Raw genomic sequence first — 23920 nt, 5'->3', positions numbered from 1 at the left:
GGAGCCTTGAAGCCAGGGCGGAACCACATTCTAATACTATTTTTTTTCTGCACATTGCATGCTGTCCTTTGCACATCCTTCAAGACTCTTGCCTCTCATTCTTTTTATTTCACAACTCACAAGTAACTTATAGAGCCTCCTGAGAGCACCCATGAGAATTAGTGTTTTTTGAAGCTGGAATGGAATTTAAAGACCATCTTATCCAATCCTCCCATTTAACAGAGGAGGAAACACAGGCTGTGAGATTCACTCACAGGGAGGTTACCAGGCAGATGGGGGTGAGGAGTAGGGGGAGTTGTGGGGTGGGGATTGAAGAGTTAGGACTATAACCCAGGTCTCCAGGCTCCCAGCCCAGTGCTCTTCCCACTGTTGTGCAAGCTTTGAGAGCTCATGTGTGGTTACAGGAGTTTGTACGTCCCTTGGGGACCACTCAGGAGACAGCACTTCACTGCACCCATCCTAAGAACCTTGTTAGGTGTTAGTGGACACTAACTTGTGAATCAAGGAGACCACACCCATTACTAGTAAGAATCATTAAGGATCAAGTGCTGAAAATCACATTCAAGACAGAAGCAACAAAATCGGAGGAGAACATTAAATGTCAGGGTCAAGGGAATATGGAAAATTCTACATAAAATAATGTGGCATATAAGGTTGGTTCAAAAAAGAGTATAGAGAAACTGGACTTCTTTTATGGATGGAGGAGGGCCTCAGAAAGACCACAGCATCTTGGGAAATGGTGATATATTTAAGATTATTGTCTGGGCTGGAGAAACCAGATGTCCTCAGGACTAGATAAGTAAGTTATAAATATGCCAGGCACACAGTTGGCATAGAGAAAAATGGGAAATTTTGAGAGGTTTCCTGACAGAGAAGGCTGTAGATTTCCTTCTCAGTGAGGCTGCTGTCACCCTGCCCAGCCAGAGGCAGTGGCAAGGCCTGGACTCTGCTAACATGCTATGGCTTCCCCTCAGATGGCAGGGACAGCGCGCCATGACCGAGAGATGGCAATCCAGGCCAAGAAAAAGCTCACCACGGCCACCGACCCCATTGAAAGACTCCGACTGCAGTGCCTGGCCAGGGGCTCTGCTGGGATCAAAGGACTTGGCAGGTAGGACTCAGCTACGGGTAGCAGGGAATGGAGTGGGAAGGAACGACTCGGCGAGGTGAGGCTAATGTTGGCCACGTGGTCTTGGGCAAGTCATTTCCTTCTAGGGCTCAGTTCCTTATTTGTAAAATGTGGAGTGTAGAAGAGTTGATCTATGAAGTCCCTCATAGTTTTTGGATCTTAGTCCCAGATTCAGCAAGACTCATATCTGCTACAAGACAGTGCAGCTCTGGGAAAATATGAGGTACGGAGATGCCTACCAGGACAATGAAAGGAACTCTCTCTGCAGCTGTGATAATAAAGTCCAGGGTGGAAGAGGGAGGAAGGAACAGCCATTTAGCCCTAATTGCAGAATTTGGAGTTTTGCTCTCAGGCAATCATTTCTCCATCACTTCGAGGGACACTGGTATTGCTTGTCAGATAACTGACGGCTCACTGCCAATGAGGTTCTATCAGCTGGGTAGCTCCTGTTCTCCCACCCTCTGTCCTCTGAGTGTGAATAGTTTTAAGGACTGAGAAACCCAAGGGGAAAGAAGATTGTGAGCCTCCTGAGGGCAGGTCCTGTGCATCATAACAAACTCCATCAAGAGCCTGCCATGGGCCAGGCATTGGACACATCTCAGGGACCCTTGGGTGAACAAGGCTTCTTAAGCCCCCATGGAGGACTAAGACTATGGAGTACATGAGTGATCTAAATGTATCTCAGTGGTGTGAGAAGTTGTATATTAGAGAGTACAGGATGCCAATGGGAGGGAAATCCAGCCTTGCACCCAGATGATGTGAAAGGCTTCACTTCCAGCAAGGTACTGAGTGTCTGGGAGACAACTCTGAACAGTCCCAAGTCTCAGACTAAGCCCAGATCTGTCAGAAGGCCAGGCAGTGGGGATATGGACCCTGGTGGCCAGGCTGCCCCAGTCCAATGGGAAGACCAGTCCCCATGCCCTCAATATTGTGTCACTTCAACCTCTACCCTGTTCATAATGGGTCCACATCATTGTCCTTAGTGCAAACCCTTGAGGAATCCCCTCTTCCACTCTCTGGTTCACTCAGTGGAATCCCTCCTGCTGCCTGTGCAGTCTTCATCCCATACCCACACTGCACACTGTGTCTCTACCAGCCTTTCCACTGGGAACCAGTCTACGGTGAACAGACACCATTCCATCCTAGGCCTTTTGCAGAATGTGCCGTCTGCCTGCCTTACTGACTTTGGCCTTCTCTAAGTACCTCCTAACTCAAGTGGAAGCTGCCCCTTCTCCTCCACTCCTACCTTAGGATCAGTTGAAGACTAAATACTCTCCTTCAGTCTAACTCCAAATCCCAGGTCATATTCACCCCTTTGTTCATTTATTTCTTTCCCATAAATCCTGTCTCAGAAGGGCATCTCTTCAGGTTAGACTCTGCCATCTTCCCACCTGCACAACATTTAGCATTCTGTGAAGTGTTGGCTCCTGGCACCATCTTTCCACCCTGTCTGAGTCTTTACCCTGACCAAGATCAAGATGACTTTATCATTTATAACCTTGACACCTTCATTTTTTGACATGAAATTCTCGTGGTTTTCAACAGTATATGTTCTTTCTTAGTAATTTCCAATTGCTTGTAAATGTAGATACTTCTCTAGTATCTAAATTTTCAAGACTCTTTTGCCAGTATCCTTAATTTATCAGACACCTTGGCTACTCCTGAGTTAGCACATCTCTACTCTGGCCCCTTGCCACATTCTTGGAATGATATCCGTTCCTGAGATACAAACTAATTTCACCATATATATATATATATACACATATACATGTGTGTGTGTATATATATATAAAATCAGGAAAGATATAGCTAATTAGCCAACTAACCAGTGAATATCTCTGTGTGGTTGCCTTACAGAGTATCTAATCCAAACAAAACAAAAGTCTTTTTTTTTTTTTTTTTTTTTTTTTTTTTTTGCAAATACAGCTTCTTCTGCAGCCCCTGCTGTCTTCGTGGTATTACTACTCTTCCAGGTCCTTGGGTTGAAAACTTTAGAATTACCTTCATTAGCCCACCATATTGACTCCTTTATTTTTATAATATCTTGAAATCTTTCTTTTTTAATTTTCATTCCAATTGCTCAAGTATAGACACTCAACATTTTTTCACTGGACTCTTACGATAGTATTCTTACTGGTTCCTTTGCTTCTAAGTTTTCAGTCCTCCAATTCATTCAACCCACTGTTGCTAGAGTTCTCTTAGTTCTCCTATTGCTAAAGTTCTCATTATTTTGATAATGTCACTTCAAGTCAACCATTTAATGACTTTAAAAATGACTTGCTAATAAAGTTCAAACTTTTTAGCATGTAAGGACATTTAAAAGTCTTTAGATTCTGATTACTTCAACTTTCCATCTTTTAAAAAGATTATTCTTTAATTGCTGGGATACATGGGCAGAATGTGCAGGTTTGTTACATAGGTATATACGTGCCATGGTGGTTTGCCACACCCATCAACCTGTCATCTACATTAGGTATTTCTCCTAATGCTATCCCTCCCCTAGTCCCCCACCCCTGACGTTCGTGTTCCCATGTGTGATGTTCCCCTCCCTGTGTCCATGTGATCTCATTGTTCAACGATCATGTGATGTTTGGTTTTCTGTTCCTGTATTACTTTGCTGAGAATGATGGTCTTTTAATTGGGGCATTTAGCCCATTTACATTTAAGGTTAATATGATTACATGTGAATTTGATCCTGTCATTATGCTGCTAGCAGGTTATTTTGGCCGTTAGTTGATGCAGTTTCTTCATAGTGTCGATGGTCTTTACAATTTGGTATGTTTTTGCAGTGGCTGGTACCAGTTTTTCCTATCCATGTTTAGTGCTTCCTTCAGAAGTTCTTGTAAGGCAGGCCTGGTGGTGACAAAATCTCTCAGCGTTTGCTTGTCTGTAAAGGATTTTATTTCTCCTTCGCTTATGAAGCTTAGTTTGGCTGGATATGAAATTCTGGGTTGAAAATTCTTTTCTTTAAGAATATTGAATATTGGCCCTCATTCTCTTCTGGCTTGTAGGGTTTCTGCAGAGAGATCCACTGTTAGTCTCATGGGCTTCCCATGGTGGGTAACCCAAACTTTCTCTCTGGCTGCCCTTAACATTTTTTCCTTCATTTGAACCTTGGTGAATCTGATGATTATGTGTCTTTGGGTTGCTTTTCTTGAGGAGTTTCATTGTGGTGTTCTCTGTATTTCCTGATTTTGAATGTTGGCCTGTCTTGCTACATTGGGGAAGTTCTCCTGGATAATATCCTGAAGAGTGTTTTCCAGCTTGGTTCCATTCTCCCTGTCATTTTCAGGTACACCCATCAAATGTAGGTTTGGTCTTTTCACATAGTTCTATATTTTTTGGAGGTTTTGTTCGTGATTTTTTATTCTTTTTCTCTAATCTTATCTTCACGCTTTATTTCATTAAGTTGATCTTCAATCTCTTATATCCTTTCTTCCACTTGATCGAATCAGCTATTGATAGTTGTGTATGCTTCACGAAGTTCTCATGCTGTGTTTCTCAGCTCCATCAGGTCATTTATGTTCTTCTCTAAACTGGTTATTCTAGTTAGTAATTCCTCTAACCTTTTTTCAAGGTTCTTAGCTTCCTTGCGTTAGGTTAGTACATACTCTGTTAGCTCAGAGGAGTTTGTTATTATCCACCTTCTGAAGCCTACTTCTGTCAATTTGTCAAACTCATTCTCCATCCAGTTTTGTTCCCTTGCTGGCAAGGATTTGTGATCCTTTGGAGGAGAAGAGACATTCTGGTTTTTGGAATTTTCAGCCTTTTTGTGCTGGTTTTTCCTCATCTTTGTGGATTTATCTACCTTTGGTCTTTGATGTTAGTGACCTTTGGATGGGGTTTTTGTGTAGACGTCATTTTTGTTGATGTTGGTGCTATTCCTTTCTGTTTGTTAGTTTTCCTTCTAACTCTCTGCTGCAGGTGTGCTGGAGTTTGCTGGAGGTCCACTCCAGACCCTGTTTGCCTGGGTATCCCCAGTGGAGGGTGCAGAACAGCAAATATTGCTCCCTGTTCCTTCCTCTGGAAGCTTCATCCCAGAAGGGCACCCACCAGATGCCAGCTAGAGCTCTCCTGTATGAGGTGTCTGTTTACCCCTGCTGGGAGGTGTCTCTCAGTCAGTATGCATGGGGTTCAGGGACCCACTTGAGGAGACAGCCTTTCCTTTAGCAGAGCTTGAGCACTGTGCTGGGAGATCCGCTGCTGTCTTCAGAGCCAGCAGGCAGGAACTTTTAAGTCTACTGAAGCTGTGCCCACAGCCGCCCCTTCCCCAGGTGCTCTGTCCCAGGGAGATGGGAGTTTTATCTATAAGCCCCTGACTGGGGCTGCTGCCTTTCTTTCAGAGATGCCCTGCCCAGAGAGGAGGAATCAAGAGGGGCAGTCTGGCTACAGTGGCTTTGCTGAACTGCACTGGGCTCCACACAGTTCAAACTTCCTGGTGGCTTTGTTTACACTATGAGGGGAAAACTGTCTACTCAAACCTCAGTAATGGTGGCCCCCCTCCCTTCACCAAGCTCGAGCATCCCAGATCAATTTCAGACTGCTGTGCTGGCAGCAAGAATTTCAAGCCATTGGATCTTAGATTGCTGGGCTCTGTGGGAGTGGGATCCACTGAGCTAGACCACTTGGCTCCCTGGCTTTAGCACCCTTTCCAGGGGAGTGAAGTGTTCTGTCTCACTGGCCTTCCAGGTGCCACTGGGGTATGAAAAAAAACTCCTGTAGCTTTTTTTTTGGTGTCTCCCCAAGTGGCCACCCAGTTTTGTGCTTGAAACCCAGGTCTCTGGGCATGTAGGCACCTGAAGGAATCTCCTGGTCTGTGGGTTGCAAAGACCATGGGAAAAGCATAGTATCTGGGCCAGAATGCACCATTCCTCATGGCACAGTCCCTCACAGCTTCCCTTGGCTAGGGCAGGGAGTTCCCCAACCCTCTGTGCTTACCGGGTGAGGTGATGCCCCACCCTGCTTCTGGTCACCCTCCATGGGCTGCACCCACTGTCTAACCAGTTTCAGTGAGATGAGCCTTGTACCTCAGTTGCAGATGAAGAAATCACCTGCCTTCTGCGTTGATCTTGCTGGGAGCTGCAGACCGGAGCTGTTCCTATTGGCCATCTTGCTCAGATCACCCAACTTTCTATCTTAATTTCATTATTTCTTCCTTCAGAGCTGTCCTCTAGCTTTCTGAGATGCCCCAAGAATACTCTAGAAACAGCCATTGCTCTGAAATGCATCCTTTCTCCCTTCACTTAAAACCACTAATTGTCCTTTTTAGTGTTTCTCTTTCAATAACTTCTTACGACCAGAGACTGCATCTCGTTCACCTTTTTATTCCTCTTTACAGGGCTTAGTGCAAAGTTTCATGCATTATAAATTCCTAAGCAGCGAATTTTATTGAATAACACATGGTGGCTTAATAATACATAATTAATTTCAGATTTATTTATGTTTTACAAAGAAACTGATAAGTTCACTTTCTGTAGCACTGCTGTCTGTTCATTAATTAGTTATATGTGCTTATTGTTACTGGAACATTATTATTTCTAGGTCTTCTTGGCTGACAAAACAAAGAAATATGTGTGTGTATAGTAATCTGCATATAAACATTTTTTGTTTATTTGTTTATTTTTAAAAGACAGAGTCTTGCTCTGTCACCCAGGCTGGAGTGCAGTGGTGTGATCTTGGCTCACTGCAACCTCTGCCTCCCAGGTTCTAGCGATTCTCCTGCCTCAGCCTCCTGAGTAGCTGGGATTATAGAAGCATGCCCATGCCTGGCTGATTTATTGTATTTTAGTAGAGATGGAGTTTCACTGTGTTGCCCAGGCTGGCCTCGAACACCTCAGCTCAGGCATTCTATCTGCCTCGGCCTCCCAAAGTGCTAGGATTACAGGCATGAGCCACCACGCTTGGCCTAAATATTTTCATATGTAATGATTTATGTCTATATTAAGCTAAACATGAGTTCACACTGATGTCTCCAACTCTAATCCATGCCTGTTTTCCTATCTTATCTCTAAATTCTCACTTCCACTTTGAGAAACCTGGCTTCCATCTTTGTTATCCATTTACTTGATGGTTCAACTTCAGTATACATGTATATCAGTGTCAGAATTGTTAACCTGTATCCCTGTGGGAAACAACTTTATCAACTAGAGTACAGTAAATTGTGTGCAGTTCCTGTGTTCTTACAGACTCTACTCATTTTCAAAATACTTAAATCAGCACCTTTCTCTCTTATCCCTTTACCCCTTTTGGGGATGTTTTGTTCTTTCGTAATACAGTGAGATTTTCTTGTCACAGTTTGCATTCCTTCCTGTGATTTTCTGACTTCCTAAATCATTTTTTTAAAAATTCATATGCATTAAGGTTTACGCCTTGTTTTATAAAGTTCTATGGGTTTTAACAAATGCATAATGTCATGTATCCACCATCATAGTATTATAAAGGATAGTTTCATTGACCTAAAAATCCCATGTTTCACCAATTCAATTATTTCCTCTCCCTTTCATCTTTTTACTGTCTCCACAGTTTTGTCTTTTTCAGAATGTCATGTAATTAGAATTATACTTTGTGTATGTGTGCGTGTGTGTGGGGGGTGGGGTGGGAAGAGGATCTTTAGTTTTGGAAGGGAGGGTGCAGAGAAGAATTTAAGACTTTTGTATTTTTATTTGACGAAACTCTGAGTGTGGATTTTTTTTTTAAAAAAATCTTTACACTTACACCTGTTCTTTGTAAAATTCTTCTTAATTTTTGTGTGTATTTTCTTCAGAGTGTTTAGAATTATGGATGACGATAATAATCGAACCCTTGATTTTAAAGAATTTATGAAAGGGTTAAATGATTATGCTGTGGTAATGGAAAGGGAAGAGGTGGAAGAGCTTTTCCGGAGGTTTGATAAAGATGGAAATGGAACAATAGACTTCAATGAATTTCTTCTCACATTAAGAGTAAGTGGCCCCATTAATCAGTATATCTGGTGAGTTTGGCTTTCACGTGGTTTGGGTTGGCTACCTTGAGGTTTTGTTTTCACAAGTTGTTAGTACACTGTGGGGAGGGGGATGAGCAGAAGACTGTGAACAGACTTAAGAACTTTTTGGAGCAATCATAGTGCTGCTTATTATATAATAGCACACAAATACTATTTCACATCATTGAGGGGAATAAGATATTTTGTCACATAGGATACCAAAAAATCTCATTTGCTTATGTATGTCTCTGCATGTATTCTTCTATTTTTGTAGCCTCCAATGTCCAGAGCCAGAAAAGAGGTAATCATGCAAGCTTTTAGAAAGTTAGACAAGACTGGAGATGGCGTTATAACAATCGAAGACCTTCGTGAGGTGTATAATGCAAAACACCATCCAAAGTACCAGAATGGGGAATGGAGTGAGGAGCAAGTATTTAGGAAATTTCTGGATAACTTTGATTCACCCTATGACAAAGATGGATTGGTAAGTAAAACAGTCTAATCCAGGGGAAATTTCTTCAATTTGAAATTGTAAGTGGGAAATAGGTTCAAACCCTTAAAAATTTTAACACGTGGATATATATTTGTAGTAAATAGAAGTAAACTATTTCCCTAGGAACCATCTAGAAACTTCCCCATTGCCAGAGGAAACTTTCATGTTACTTCAGTTGAAAACTAATATATGTATGTGCACACACACACTCATAGACATATATTGACATATATTGGTAAGGGATCCACATAAGTGATGACCTGTCATCTGGGGAATGTGATGTTTTGATTAAACATGCCATTTTATGGTTATTATATTTATCATACTCAGCTAGTTGCATTCCAATGAACTATAATAAAACATTTAACTTTGAAATGAGATCGTAATTTAATTTTGGGAAACAGATTTACAAGGCTTTTCAGGATGTTTTAGTGCCTTCACACTCATCCTTATGAGCCTTATTTGTCATCACACTTTGTTATGTGGAAATGCCATTTGAAGGTAGTTTTTGGTAAAGGGGATGTCAAATAACAGAATTTACTCTGATTTATTCTTTAGTGTGCTTTGAGATTAACTTACATTTCTAAACTGCACTGAATTTGAAAACAAAATCAACCGCCCCATCTCCATTAACTTTTATCTTCAAGTTACAAATGCATAGCTTGGTAGGGTAAGGAATTATATAGCTCCATGACTGTGTCTAGGCTGAAATGAAAATGTCATCTGTCCTTTATCAACAGCCATAAATGGACTTTTTAGAAAAAAAAAAAAAAAAAAACCAGAGCCAGTTCTGTTCTTAGGTGACCTAAGGATTTTGGTGATAAGGAAAGGGGGTTATCCCCTGGATAACAGTCAGCAGCAGCACAACCCCAGGGTTCATTGTCTCTTAAGCCCTTTACAGCACAGGAAAAGATTAGTGGCCCAGTGGACAAGAAGACGGTGGTTAAGGGAAGAAGAAATAAACCTTCCTCTTCTGAAGTGAATGTCCTCCAACTTTTTAAATGAAACTTTGTGATGAGTCTCATTAGCAAGGGGTGGGGGATAGGAAAGTGACCTTTCTGTCCTTCCTGCTGCCATTTCCCAGTCAGGGATGGAGATATACCCTCTATTTCAGGCTGAGGATTGTGGAGACAGGTTTACAAAAGGGCCAAAATTCAATAGGGCAGCCAAAATCTTAGGGACAGAAATAAAAACTATATGTTTTCTTCCAGTATTGCTGGCCTTGATCAGTGAGATGTCAGTGGAAAAATAGCCAACTGCCATTTCCCCAAATTAGCCCACCCCTTTGTGGAACCCAGAGTGTGTCTGCTTCCTCTCTGCAGGTGGTTCCTTCTCATTGCCAGGGGAAACCTCAGCTACCCTTTTCTCAACAAAAGTCAAAATCGCCAGTTGTGATTCGGCTGATTCAAGTCTGCACACAACCCTTTTTGATATTTATCTTAAGAAGCCACATTAAGCTCTCAAAAGCTCATAAAGGTTATTGAGGTTTTTAGCAGTTATAGCACTTGATGTCATCTGAATGCTACAGACCCTGTATTGATACCCAACTCTGGCTGTTCATAATCATCACCAAGAGGGTTTATTAATAATGTAGATTGCTAGCTGTACTGCAGAACCACAGAATCTGATTTTTTGGAGGGTGGAGTCCAAGGCTTCACATTTTAATGTGTATCAGATGACTCTTACACTCATGCGTATTTGTGATCCTTAGCTCTAAAAGGTTCAGAAATGACTGTTTTAAAATTACTAAATATAATATGCACATGATACCATTTAGCATAATAATGAATCTGGGCAACATTTTTGAGCACATATCAACTGGACATTTGCTAACGGCTTACCAGGGATACCTCATTTAATAGACATAATAAAAGTTTTCTGAGAAGTGATGTGTAATTCAAACTTTTGCACGCTGAATTGTATTTTAAATGCACAAGAAATTGTTGATGTAGAGGAACTCCATGGTAAAGTCTTTTATGAGGAGAATAATTAGCTTCTAATTTACCTCTTGCAAGTTGAATTATTTTGCATATGAAGATTTTTTGTGTTGAAGCATAGCTCTACTTGAAGCCAGTGTGCTCATTTATGGTTAAAAACATCCCATATGAGGCAAAATTTAAAATAATGCAAAAAATTCAGCATAGCTCCTAGTTAAGGATATTGTTTAAACCTGATAATCTAGGCTAAACTCTCAAATACCCAAAAAGGTTGCTGGAGTTTGCAGCAGTCATGGAATTTGATGTCATAAATCTTGCACTAATACCCTACTGGACTCCCATAGCAGCTGGAAGCCATTTGGATGGAGGTGTGAAGCAATCAGATAACCTGTGAAACAAACTTTCCTTACCCCTTTTCTATCACTAAACCCCACCCCAATTTGGTGAGACATTTACTTCTTATTTTTTAATATCTAAGTTTTGAATTCTTCATGTGTATATATGACTTTATAATCACCATATTTTTAAAAAGCCTCTTAGGACTTAAGCCCTTCAGGGAATATCAGTCTATTACCTCATCCATCTCATAAAAATTTTTTAAATAATTAAAAACATGTTAGGTCTATTACTGAGTGTATGTATTAATAGTAACCTAGATTTGTTTTAGGATTTTTCTGATGAATTTAGAGCTGAGGAAAAGGGATTGTATTGTGACTTCCATTATCCCCATCTGGGACCTTCCCCTGTATATATGATTTATACCTTGTCACATAAATGTAGCCTAGTCAAGAGGCCTGCTAAAAGTGGGAGTGCCCAGTCTCTCATTTTTTCTAATATCAAATAAAATGAATAAGGATAGTAATTATTGCTAACCAGCAATTTACTGTGATGAGGGCAAATTTACAGGAGATTAGAGAATTTGCGATTCAGGCCATTCCCAATATAAGTTGAGTCTCAGAAAACAAGCAAACACCTAGCCAAGAGTAACTGATGGCTTTTTCTGAAATGATCAAATACATTAGCTCTGACCTCTGGTTTGACGTCATCTGACTTCCAAGTGAGATTTAATGCTTCCTTTATCTTTTGCTCATCTTGGATTCCTTCTCCATTCTCCATCAGAGCCAGCTCAACTCAGGTCACCCCATCCCATTGGGGGAGTTTGGGATGGAAGCATGGGGGTTTCGATACCAGTCTCAATCATGTATTGGTGTTTCAGTTAGGGTTTGCTTTCAATCCAAGAAATAGGAAATCTTATTAAACATTGGAATACACAAAGTAGGTTTTTTTAAATTCTACTTGATGTTCTCGCTTAAGTGGCTTAAAGAGAACACAGCTGAGGTCTTTGTGATTTTCCTGGCCTTTCCTTCATGATCTCAAGATGGTTGCCTAACTTCAGCCAGCACATCTGAGTTTCAGGCAGCAGGACAAAGGAGGGAGAAGGAGGGAATGAGAAAGGGCTAGAGCCTGCATAAGGAAAGCAAAAGCTTCCCTAGAAATTCATGTCAGATTTCTGTTGTATCTTATTGGTGAGAACTCTATCACTTGGCCATCCCAAACTGCAGCTGCAGGGGAGTCTGGGAAAGTGAGTTTTGAGTCCTTCAACTTTCATGGGAGAGAAAAGCTAGGGACAGGAGTATTACAGTGGATTTGGAGGGAGTCTCACTCAATGGCTGTCACCCCTGGTCGACCAATAGACAATAGAAACAACAAAGTAAAAATATTAGGAGTTTGGTAATTTTAATTAAAAAATAATTAGCTGTAAAAATGTTCCTCAAACTGTCACAGTAAAGTGCACAGTCAAAATGGCTCAGGGTCTCGTGTATAACGCTTATACTTTACTTGCTATTTGCTGTTAAAATGATCCAGTTACTTTGTTGGAGTATTTCACCCCTGAGGCCTTTTTGAGGACTAAGACTTTGTCTTAATTATCTTTGATATTCCCTGTTAAATTATTGTAGTGTGCACAACAATTAACTGGGATGTTTAGATTTTTAAGTAGTAAATTCCACAACCACTTGCTTCCGAGATTCTGATTTAGCAGGTCCATGTAGGGTAGAGCCTGGGGACCTAGGCTTATGACAGGCACCCCAGGTGGTCCTGATGTAGGTGGTATGTATCCACACTGATAAACATTTCCCTGGAACCTCACAGAACATGAGAAAGATAGAGAGAGGGCAATAATGATGTGTGAAACTAAATGTAATCCCTTAATGAGGGAATTGAAAACAGAGGCTGAGGAATCCAAAGGAGGAGAGGAATAAAGAAGTTCAAGAAAGGGGGACGCAAATGGTATCCTAATTTTGACAGAGGCTGTATGCATGTATTGTAGATGTGTATTTACAGTTCAACTATGAGTTGAGTTCAAATGCCTTTCTTTCTACTGCCCTTCCTTATGTTTTTAGTGGGAAGGGGTGGTATGAGAGAGAATTATGGATCCTGTGACTTTTCTTTCTGTTCACTTATAATTTCAGCAAACAGGAGAAGGGGGTCAGTCGTCTCTTATGATTCCTGGAAGGCATAAGTATGTCCCCAACTCATCATGTCAACCGACATGGTTAGAGTGTACATATTATCTAGACCTGTCAAAAATAAGACTAATAACTGTTTTTTCTTCTTCTCCAAAGGAAAGTAATATAAAATCCCAGCATAGATAAACACATTAGTCGATATTTCAAAGAGATGGTCATGGGTGTAGAGTGGAGAGAAGCCAGGATGGGTGGGAGGCATGAAGCAGGCGTAAGCTTTTTAGTCACCCTGGGCCTTGAATGAGTTATTTATGTGTTAGAAAAGCTTGCAACCCAGGAGTGTTTAACTAGAAATCTGTTTCTTCACCCACAGGAGAGAACTCCATTTCTGGAAAGGAAAACATCGCTTATCCTGACACAAGGACATGAAATGTTATTTCTGACGTGTCACAGAAAGACAGAAATAACTACAGTTGCAGAGCACTTCCTTCTTACTCTGAGTTTCAGTCTCCCTTATCTGAACTGAGGGCTCCCATCCTTAGAGAAAAGATGACAACCTGCGTCACTTTCCATTTAGGTTGGCTTAGAAACTTTCAAGACTTTCTTTCTCTCTTCCTAGGTGCTGTTCTCACACCATCCTCAACTTCACTTGTTCTTTTGTTTTAGATCAGTTCCTCAGCCATGATCACACACACAAAGAAATCCTCTATTTCTCTTCTATTTACAGGTGCACAAGGTGGGCCCCCATTGACAGAGTGAGAAGCAAAGTTTTGTTTTTGTTTCTAACTTTTCCACTGCAGGTGACCCCCGAAGAGTTCATGAACTACTATGCAGGCGTGAGCGCATCCATTGACACTGATGTGTACTTCATCGTCATGATGAGAACCGCCTGGAAGCTTTAAGCACGTGACCTGGGGACCAGGCCTTGGGACAGCCATGTGGCTCCAAATGACTAAACCTCAGTTCAAAAACCAGAATCATATTTGATTTCACACTCATCCTAATGTTTTTTTCTGTGTCAAAATACTGCATTTTCTGGGGCCAAAACCAGGCAGAAATAAAAGACATCGAGTAGCCAACTGTGAGCTTGCCTTCCCTGAGACTGTTTCCTTTGCTCTAAAATAGAACTTAAATAAAATGAGCTCTGTAAATCTCCTAGTGCTGTGCTGATACATGCAGGTGCCTAATCAACTTTAGGTTTTATCCCTTGGCTATTAATGAAAGCTTGAGTATTTTAATTAAAACGCTCACCCATGGACCCATAGTTTTTTTTTTTTTTTTACCTCTTTTGAGATGATCCGTTTCTAGGTGAGATGACAATTTATCTCTTTTTATGACTGATTGAAAGTCTTTAAGTGTTTCAGTGTCATTTGGGGACCAGAAGAAGACCACGTGTTAGCCTCAATTTCTACAAGAAAATCTTGAGTTTCACTGCCTAGGGTTTAGGGAAGCCACAGTTTGACAAATAGATTTAAAATGATTTATTTAAATAGTCATTTTAAAGACTAGTGTGAGAGAGGAGGCCATTTCTTTGAGCAGTAGATCCACGACTGTTCACAGTACTCCTGTGGCTAAAGTTTTGAAACTGGACTGGGCGCCCAGATTTTATGTGGGACATCTTGCCCTGTGTGTGGGCAGGCTATCCCAGAAAGCCTTCACCTGGTGGAATGTTTACCTCTTCTCTCTCTGCTTTCTGCCAATTATGTTGAAATTCCCACCAGCGAGGGCTGGGTGCAGTGGCTCATGCCTGCAATCCCAGCACTTTGGGAGGCTGAGGCGAGTAGATCACCTGAGGTCAGGAATTCGAGGCCAGCCTGTGCAACATGGTGAAAACACTGTCTCTACTAAAAATAAAAAAAATTAGCTGGGCTTGGTGGCACATGCCCGTAACCCCAGCTACTCCAGAGGCTGAGACATGAGAATTGCTTGAACCCGGGAGGCAGGAGCTGCAGTGAACTGAGATCATGCCAATGCACTCCAACCTAGAGCAAGACCCTGTCTCAAAAAAAAAAAAAAAAAATTCCCACTAGCAAAAGGAGATTGCGTGTGACACAGACTAGGATCACAATAATATTCCAAAGCAGGTTTTCCATCTTGACGCTTCACAGCTTAACGCCTCCTCCTCCCAGCACTAAGCTTTGGCTTCATATCGTTAATGTGTAGGACTCTGTCCATGAAAGGCTACTAGAAGCAAAGACAGCCCAGAGGCTGGAAAATAGATAAGGAAACTACAGCTCTCCTTCTGTGTATTCTGCATCTGGGGCCAGAGATAAAAGCACAGTGACTGGTCTCTGGTTATGGTGCTAGAGACAATGTCCACCCACCTTGCTGCTAGGTGAAATACCTCCTTTTGCCTCTGTCCTTAGCTGTACTCATCCCCCAGTTTGGAGACATAGACTGGGTTAATAGTCCTCTTTAAGATCTTATATATTTAATTGGCTCTGGATTCAGGGTTTGAACACACTTGCCATATTTTGTATCAATTCACTGTTTAGGTTTTATTTCATAGGCTTGGAAGTTGAGATTCGGATATGTATTGATTTAAAACATGTGAAAACCAGTGTTGCTACATAAGCATTATAGCAGTTATTAAATAACTTGCTGAGATGCTCAACTTCTTCTTGAGGATGGGTGCATCCCTGTATTACCAGAAACTAGTTTTTTTTTTTCTTGATTGCACAAGTCTAATTTTGTATTGGATTTATTATCTCTGCTCATAGAGAGATTGGTTGGGCCAAAGATATCAAGTGTTATGAAGAAATGTGTAGAATTATGGAGAAAAGCAGAAGAAATGGTGAAGAAATGTATAGAAAAAAAATCCATGTATTTTTGCAGCCTGCACCTTGCAGATTGTGGCTAAGGAGAGGTCCCCTGTTTCCTGGGGATGGTGGGTTTCAAGCCTTTTGCTCTAGAAAGATTCTTGTCTTTGATTCTGGGTATGACTCATGCCTCAGCTTAACTGGGGCTATAGAGTGAGCATGTGATTCTGAGCAAGGACTAGGTTGCAGCTATCAGCTTAGCCTTCTCCGGTGATACTTTGCTTCCTGTCTAATGGGGGCACAGGGCACAGCTATCCAATTTCAGAAAACCCCTACCTCATAGTGTATTTGGTCACATTTAGTTGCTTCTCTTCTAGCGCTTTGGGTTCTGGGCCCATGAGCAAGGTTCCACCAAGGCCCTTTCGCCCTCTGGAAACAAAGTCTGCTAATAACCTAATGGTCAAGGGTCACTGCACTCCAATTCTCATTCTCCTCTATGGCTTCTGGCACAGTCAGGAATTGTGCATTATTTAGCTCTACTCCTAGTAGAAGTGGGAGGAACATAGAAGAGACATTTAAAGAAATCATTTGCTAACACTCTTCTGGATATATTTTTGGTTATTTAACTTACAGATTTTAAAGCTTACTCTGTTTACAATTTTAAAAATAAGCCCTTAGTTCAGAAGATAAAACACAATAAAAAATTGTCAAAACATCCCCCAGGAAAACCTCACCTGTTGGATCTGGTCCTCAGATGGAAAATTAAACAAGCCAAAGAAAAGAGAATGAAATTAGCGACTTTTTATGAGACAAGAATGATGTATGCAAACATTCTGAGCATGAGAGTTTGTCAGAACAAGCCACCCATAACAATACTGAATTTGGATTTCTAACTCTAACAAAGGCAAACCCATGCAACAATGGCCAGAGACTGACTCTCTGCTGCTGTGCACATCGTACCTGGATTCCATTCACAGTGCAAATGAGAAACCCAGAATGTACAAGCTGTGCAAGCTAAAGTGTAGACTGAGGCGGAATTCTTTCTGCTGGTCTGTGGGACTGGTTTTCACAGTGATATAAACTGTGATAGGATCTTCTGAGGCACAGATGGCACTTTGGAGGACCATGTACTTCTTCTGTGTGGTTTGGCAGCAGGCATGGAGTCACATTTCATACCCTAATCATGCTTTTCAAAGTCAGAGCTGGGTGTTCTCCAAGTAGGCTGCAGATTGACTTGGCATACATCATGGCTTGCAGGGGGAAATACATCCCATCAATAAATATTTTTTGAGATACATGCTTTTTTCTGGGCTGTGGGGACAGAGCAGTGAACTAGAATAATTGCAAGCAAAACCTCTGGCTTTCAAACCAAACTAACAACCCACAGTTGTTAAGAGATCAAAGAGGGTAGAGAGGGAAGAGAAGAACAGGCAACCAAATTCCCCTCCCAGAATCTCATTCAGCCTCTGAAGCAAGTACAGTTGGAGCCCTTTCTATGGCACTGTGTTGGGGAGTGATGTAATCAATTTCATGAACACAGACAGCCTATCAAGACAATGCAAGGAAAATCCCTCTCTATATTTGGAGGCAGATAATTGTCTTGGCTCTTTAATTCTCTTGGCCAAAGTAGATTGTCTCACTGAGCCATGAGAGGACAAGTAGGTAATAATTCCACTCTCACTAAACTACCTGCAGATGCAGTCTATGTTGAAGTTTAATCAAATGGAGAGAGATAATTTACCAGATGTATTCATAGATGGTGTGTGGGGGCCCTTCTACCTCTGCTTCCTGCAATTCTATTAACCTTCTCTGAGTAGTATACCTTTTTTGGATTTACGCATATTTATTTTGTTATTGTTTTTATTTATTTTTTTTTGATATGGAGTCTCGCTCTGTCGTCCAGGCTGGAGTGCAGTGGTGCCATCTTGGCTCACTGCAACTTCCATCTCCCAGGTTCAAACGATTCTCCTGTCTCAGCCTCCAAGTAACTGGGATTGCAGGTACCTGCCACTACACCCAGATAATTTTTTTGTATTTTTAGGAGACAGGATTTCACCATGTTGGCCAGGCCAGTCTCAAATCCCTGACCTCAGGTGATCTGCCCGCCTCAGCCTCCCAAAGTGTTGGATTACAGGCGCGAGTCATCACTCCCGACCATGTGTATCTATTTTGAATACAGATATGAAGAACCTCATATTTTCCAATTTTCCAAATTGGTCAACAAACTTGCTTTCCTGGAGATTATTGATTGTTCTTTTAAATTAAGATCCTGTTGAATGAAGCAGCAAAGTTTTAAATCCTAGAAATGCTTATGACTCAAAGAAAAAACAACGGCATCAGGGGTCTGACAGATCGCCATATAATGTTGTTGAGTTTCGTGTAACTGATCCTTTTGAAAGCCAATATTTCTCAGCATGATTTTACTCCTCCAAGTCACTTACACGAAAACTATGTAACTTTGATAGAGGTAACTGGTTCTTTTATTCTGAAAAAATTAAACCCACCTAGTTAACCCCTAAAATTATATATTCTAAAACAGATGATGGGTGAGATCTGTTGAAAGAAACATAAACAAATGATTGATGGGGTTCTGAGAACATTGCTGTGTGAGAAGAATTCTTTTTGCCATTTCAGCTGGTGTGGTGAGAGGTTGTGGTGAAACAGCTCTTCCTCTCTGAGAATAGCATGACCTTCTTGTTTAATTCTCACACCTGCCTCGCCAAAGCCATATCTTTTCCCCTGAGCAAAGTATAGTGGAAGAACCTCTTCAGGAGTGAAACTCACTGAAAATACGAGCAGTCAACCAGTAAACAAGGTTTTAACACGGACCTTGCAATGACCAGAAAGGTAGAGTTCATCGGGGAAAAAAAGTCTCAACACGTAATAGCCTTTTTAAAAAATTTTGTATTAGATTCTTCTTTTGATTCTTCCTAATGGAATTTATTTATTGTTTCTCTGGGATATTTCAAAAATCCTAGCAGCCACTGAACATTGTTGATGCCATGTGAGTTTCACGAAAGTCCCCGTGAGCACCACGGGCTTCCAGCTCCGTCTCCCGACACTAGAAGTGTGACACTCAGCTCAAAAACTCCAAGGATCACATCCAGCTTTACATTATGCCACCATATAACTGTTACTCATTTCCAATTTTGTTCTGCTCTAGACCCTGTAATAAATGTACCAGGGACCTTGTGACTCAGAGCTCAAGCACTTTAAATTTGAAGAAAGAACTGAATATATAGTAGTTTATTATCCTGTACTCAAAGACTTGAGTAACTTTTTCTTTTCTGACCTGAATACTTGGCATTCAGAGCCTGCTGTTGACTTGGGAACATCTTGATCTTAAGCTTGAAAGGTTTGAGTTGCTGAACTCCTGGAAACACTTAGGCGACATGTGGAACTAATGACAATCCGCAACCCTAGAGAGACTTAGAACAGGATGAGGACCTGGAATTGAGAGAAAATGACAAATGCAGGAAGGACTTGCTCCTTCCAGTTATAGTGAGTCTCAGAGTACTTCCTGTTGATGGGATAAAGTGCTACACAATCGGAGGTTATTATCAAACGTTAGCCATTACCTTACTAACTGGCTCGCTCCTTTTGTTTCCAAGGGAACTGGGAAATAATGTACCATTCCACAAATGTCATACTTAGTTATGCTTAAAATCTCATTTAGCAATATTACTCAAAATCCATTTATTTAAGTTTATTATTGAAGTGGCTAAGTGTGTTTAGCAAATCACTGTGAATTCAGCCTCTACTAACTGAGGTCATTTAGACAGGGTTTGAGTGGAAGTTTACTCCTATTTTATCTGTACCAGAAAAAAGAGAGAATGGAGGTTGTTAAGCAAGTCAGCAATGCAAAGACTGTAAGGGCTGTGCCTACATAGGCCAAGTACCTGTAAAACATATATACATTCATATAAATATATTTCCATATATTCATATATGTTTTACAAGTACTTGGAGCTATCTATTTGCATATAAATATAATTAGTACGCTAGTCATAAAATGTTTTCACATATCTTTTAAAATAGTCCTAGGTTAATTGTTAATTGGCAACAGTTTATTGGACAACTATAGCTCAAGCTGTTTTCTAGATAGTGAAATGTTTCTATTATGTAAATCCTATCTTGATAATATTTTTAAATAGAAATTGAATAGACATTGAAGCTGAAAACAACATTCTGCTTTATAAGGAAAAATTTTCATGATATTTATGGTGTAAATTTTTATATATTTTATTTGAAAAGCTACAGGTGTTTCTAGTGGTAAGCTATACATGCATTGAAAGCAAGAACTTGGCTTAATAAAAAGAGCTGAAATATCATTTCTAGCAATGAAAAATTGAGCAGTTCTTGAGTTACAAAGTTAGATATGATTTAATTTATAATACCAGCTTTGTCATTTTTTTACATTATCAGACTGCACTTTGCCATTAACTTGGTTCTAATTTAATATCATCTCTTCAATTTAAGGTTTGAAGCATTAGCAACTATTGCAACAAAAGACTACATCTGGCTGCGCGCAGTGGCTCGTGCATACAATCCCCCCACTTTGGGAGGCCCAGGTGGGTGGATCACTTGAGGTCAGGAGTTCAAGACCATCCTGATCAGTGAAACCCCGTCTCTACTAAAAATACAAAATTAGCTGGACGTGTTGGTGCATCCCTGTAATCCCAGCTACTTGGGAGGCTGAGAGGCAGGATTGAACCCAGGAGGCATAGATTGCAGTGAGCCAAGATCGCGCCATTGCACTTCAGCCTAGGCAACAAGAGTGAAACTCCATCTCAAAACAGCAACAACAAAAACCCCCAAAACACATCTAGTTCTGTATTTCAGTTTTTTTTTTTTTAATTTATTTTTTCCTTTTGTTATTTCCATAGGTCTTTAGGGAACAGGTGGCGTTTGGTTACATGAGTAGATTATTTAGTTATGATTTGTGAGATTTGGGTGCACTCATCACCCGAGCAGTCTACACTGTACCCAATTGGTACTCTTTTATCCCTCACCTCCCTCCCACCTTTTTCCCTGAGTCCCCAAAGTCCGCTGTATCATTCTTATGTCTTTGCATCCTCATAGCTTAGCTCCCACTTATGAGTGAGAACATATGATGTTTGGTTTTCCATTCCTGAGTTACTTCACTTGGAATAATGGTCTCCAATTCCATCCAGGTTGCTGTGAATGCCATTATTTCATTCCCTTTTATGGCTGAATAGTATTCTGTGGTGTGTGTGTGTGTGTGTGTGTGTGTGTGTGTGTCCTTTATCCACTCATTAATCAATGGGCATTTGGGCTGGTTCCATATTTTTGCAGTTGTGAATTGTGCTGCTATAAACATGTGTGTGCATGTGTCTTTTTTGTATAATGACTTCTTTCCTCTGGGTAGATACCCAGTAGTGGGATTGCTGGATCAAATGGTAATTCTACTTTCAGTTCTTTAAGGAATTTCCATAGTGTTTTCCATAGTGATTGTACTAGTTTACATTCCCACTAGCAGTGTAAAAATGTGCCCCTTTCACTGTATCCCCGCCAACATCTATTTTTTTTTTTTCATTTTTTGATTATGGCCATTCTTGCAGCAGTAAGGTGGTATGTCATTGTGGTTTTGATTTGTATTTCAGTTTTAAAGTGTTTCCAAAAAATATTTCTTCTTATTAGCAAACACATAACGTATCATACTTCTTTAAAAGTATTATATTTCCTTGACAGTGCTTTTGGATCATTTAAAAACGTTATTTGTGTGATATTTCAGTTACAGGTGATGACATTTCTTCTTTGAAAATCATTCAGGCCTGTTCACATTCGCTCATGAGTTCACACTCGCTCATGTTCTTAAAAGAGCAAAACATAATTACTCATAAAACTATTATTTTGACAGCCAAGAATGAAAGTTTGAACACTTGATGTTAATATTACTTTCTTGCAGGGATGAACTACTTCCATCTAGCAGACCGAGCAAGTTTCCAGAATGCCCAGTCTTTGAGTGGTGCTTCTAGGACTGTAGGAATAGTATGACTGTATATACTGGTATTAAGGAATTGGGGAGGTTAAGAGGGAGGAGAGAGAGATGGAATTTAGAGGCTGATTCCTACTCTTTGCATCTTTGCTCTTAACTTCATTGCCCAGCATAGGAAGCACAAGTCCAACCATAAAATGTTAACATGCATCCTGGCCAATTGAGAAGTGGGTAGAGTTGACCTTCCAGTGCCTCCTATAGGGCTAGTACCTCTGTACTCTGCCACTGAATGTCAGGCATCATGTACTTCTGGGTGCACAAGGATTCTGGGAGTACCCATTCTCTAGTTCTATTCCTACCTGTGTGTTTTGTGTAGACTCCCTTTCACTAAAGCACTTTTTATCTGTTCATTTATGCTGTAAATTTCTACACCCTAAAATGCTATTAATAGTCATGAGAGTGGTTATACAATGTCCATTCTAGAGCACTACTGTCCCACAGAACTTTCTAAAATGGTGGAATTGTTCTATATCTGTGCTCTCCAATATGACAGCCACTAGCCACATATGGCTAGTGCAACTGAGAAGCTGAATTTTTCATTATATTTTATGAATACATTCACATTCATATTCATTTTATGAATGTATTCATAAAATATAAAATATGAATACATTCATAAAATATAAATATGTTCATAATATCAATTATAAAATATACTAATATTTAAATTTAATAAATAATTATTAATTTGATAATCATTAAATAAATAATTTAATTAATATATTAATTAGTATGTTAATATTAATATAAAATATATTTTATGATCTATATTATGAATATATTCATAAAACATATATTATAAAATATATATTGGTAAATGTGTATATTTTAATCAGTGTAAATTTAAATAGCCACATGCGGCCAGTGGCTACCATATTGGATAGTACAGTAGAGATCTAGAAATCTTATCTTAATGTACAAAGTGATGGCCATGAGGGAACTGTATGTGGCCAGTGAGCAGGTGAATCTTTGGCTACCCTTGCACATGTCCCATCTCAGTGAGCCATCTCAGCAGGGACAGGCAAGCCAGGCTCTCCTTGCCTAACTCGAACCTGCTTGATTGACAGTGGCAAATGACACTCAATAGAAGATATCTTGGAGAATGTAAAATGCTCTTTCATGACTCACATATTTTGACACCATTTCCTTCTTTCTTTTCTTGCCTTTTTCTTTTCTTCAGGTTTCAAAAGAAGACTTTGTGAATTATTATGCAGGTGTCAGTGCTTCTGTTGACACTGATGCCTATTTCATTTTGATGATGACAAAATCTTGGAGATTATAACTTTTGCCTATTAATTCTTTTGGAAATCAGGGACTCCCAGAGTGGAATGAGTTTGAAAGAATTCTAAGCTATGGATTTGGATCAGGTGTAAACTAAATTTCCTAAAAGATCTGGAATTTTAAAAGCAATAAATAGATCTTTGGTCATCTTAATTATCTGGAATGTGTTCATTTTTATAAATGTCTGAGATTATATTTTTAAGTCATGAAGGAAGGAAGAAGGGAGAAAGGAAGGAGAGAGAAAGGAAGGAAGAAAACCATGAAGTGATATTGGGAAGTGGCTCCCAGGTAAAACAATCTGCTTGTTGTTATAGATGTTCCTCTTATAGGTGTAAATGTAGCTGCTTCCTCACACTTTCACTTTACAGTCTTGGAACTCCATAGCAGAAGGTGATAATACAGGGATTAGAAGAACCTCTAACTGTGTAAAATGTCCTGAACTTATTTATTTTAATCTTGGTGAATACAAATAAAAGAACATTTATTTTATTCTGAAATGTATGAGTCTTTTTTGATTTTCAGATTTTAATGCAAATTTCCACACATGCTTAAACAGGGGACATAAGTGCCTCTGGTAGGAAAAGGAAGGTGAGCTCAGCTGGCCCACTTGGTTGAAGGCTGGGCTTTCATGGAGTGATCTCACTTACTGGGTCAACCTATTAGGAGGAAAAAGAGTGCAAGGGAAAAAGGAAGTGCCTATTGCAAACTTCAGAGGCTTTTTGGAGCTTTAGGTTAGATTGGAGAGGAGGACTTTAAGCCTGTTTTGGGGAATTCATCTTTTTGAACCCACTTTTAGGCTCCTTCGCCAGACAGGTGATGTCAGGTTTTTTTTTGACTGATTTCTCTCCTCCATTAATGGCTTCTTAGGTAGCAAAA

At 40.2% G+C, this 23920-nt stretch overlaps 1 protein-coding gene across 1 annotated transcript in view; it reads left to right on the top strand.

Moving 5' to 3' along the window:
* Positions 1–14070, top strand: part of CAPSL (calcyphosine like) — a 36551-nt gene extending 22481 nt beyond the window's left edge. The window contains exons 2-5 of the mRNA XM_050794529.1: positions 975–1111; positions 7893–8070; positions 8365–8574; positions 13786–14070. Of these exons, the coding sequence (XP_050650486.1) occupies positions 975–1111; positions 7893–8070; positions 8365–8574; positions 13786–13887 (627 nt within the window). The 3' untranslated portion in view covers positions 13888–14070. The remainder of the gene's footprint in view (positions 1–974; positions 1112–7892; positions 8071–8364; positions 8575–13785) is intronic.
* Positions 14071–23920: the final 9850 nt, after the last annotated feature.

Source organism: Macaca thibetana, chromosome 6 (genome assembly GCF_024542745.1).
Source record: "Macaca thibetana thibetana isolate TM-01 chromosome 6, ASM2454274v1, whole genome shotgun sequence".
Lineage (NCBI taxonomy): Eukaryota > Metazoa > Chordata > Mammalia > Primates > Cercopithecidae > Macaca > Macaca thibetana.
Note: the sequence above shows the minus strand (reverse complement) of the source record. Positions and strands in the feature narration are given on the sequence as shown.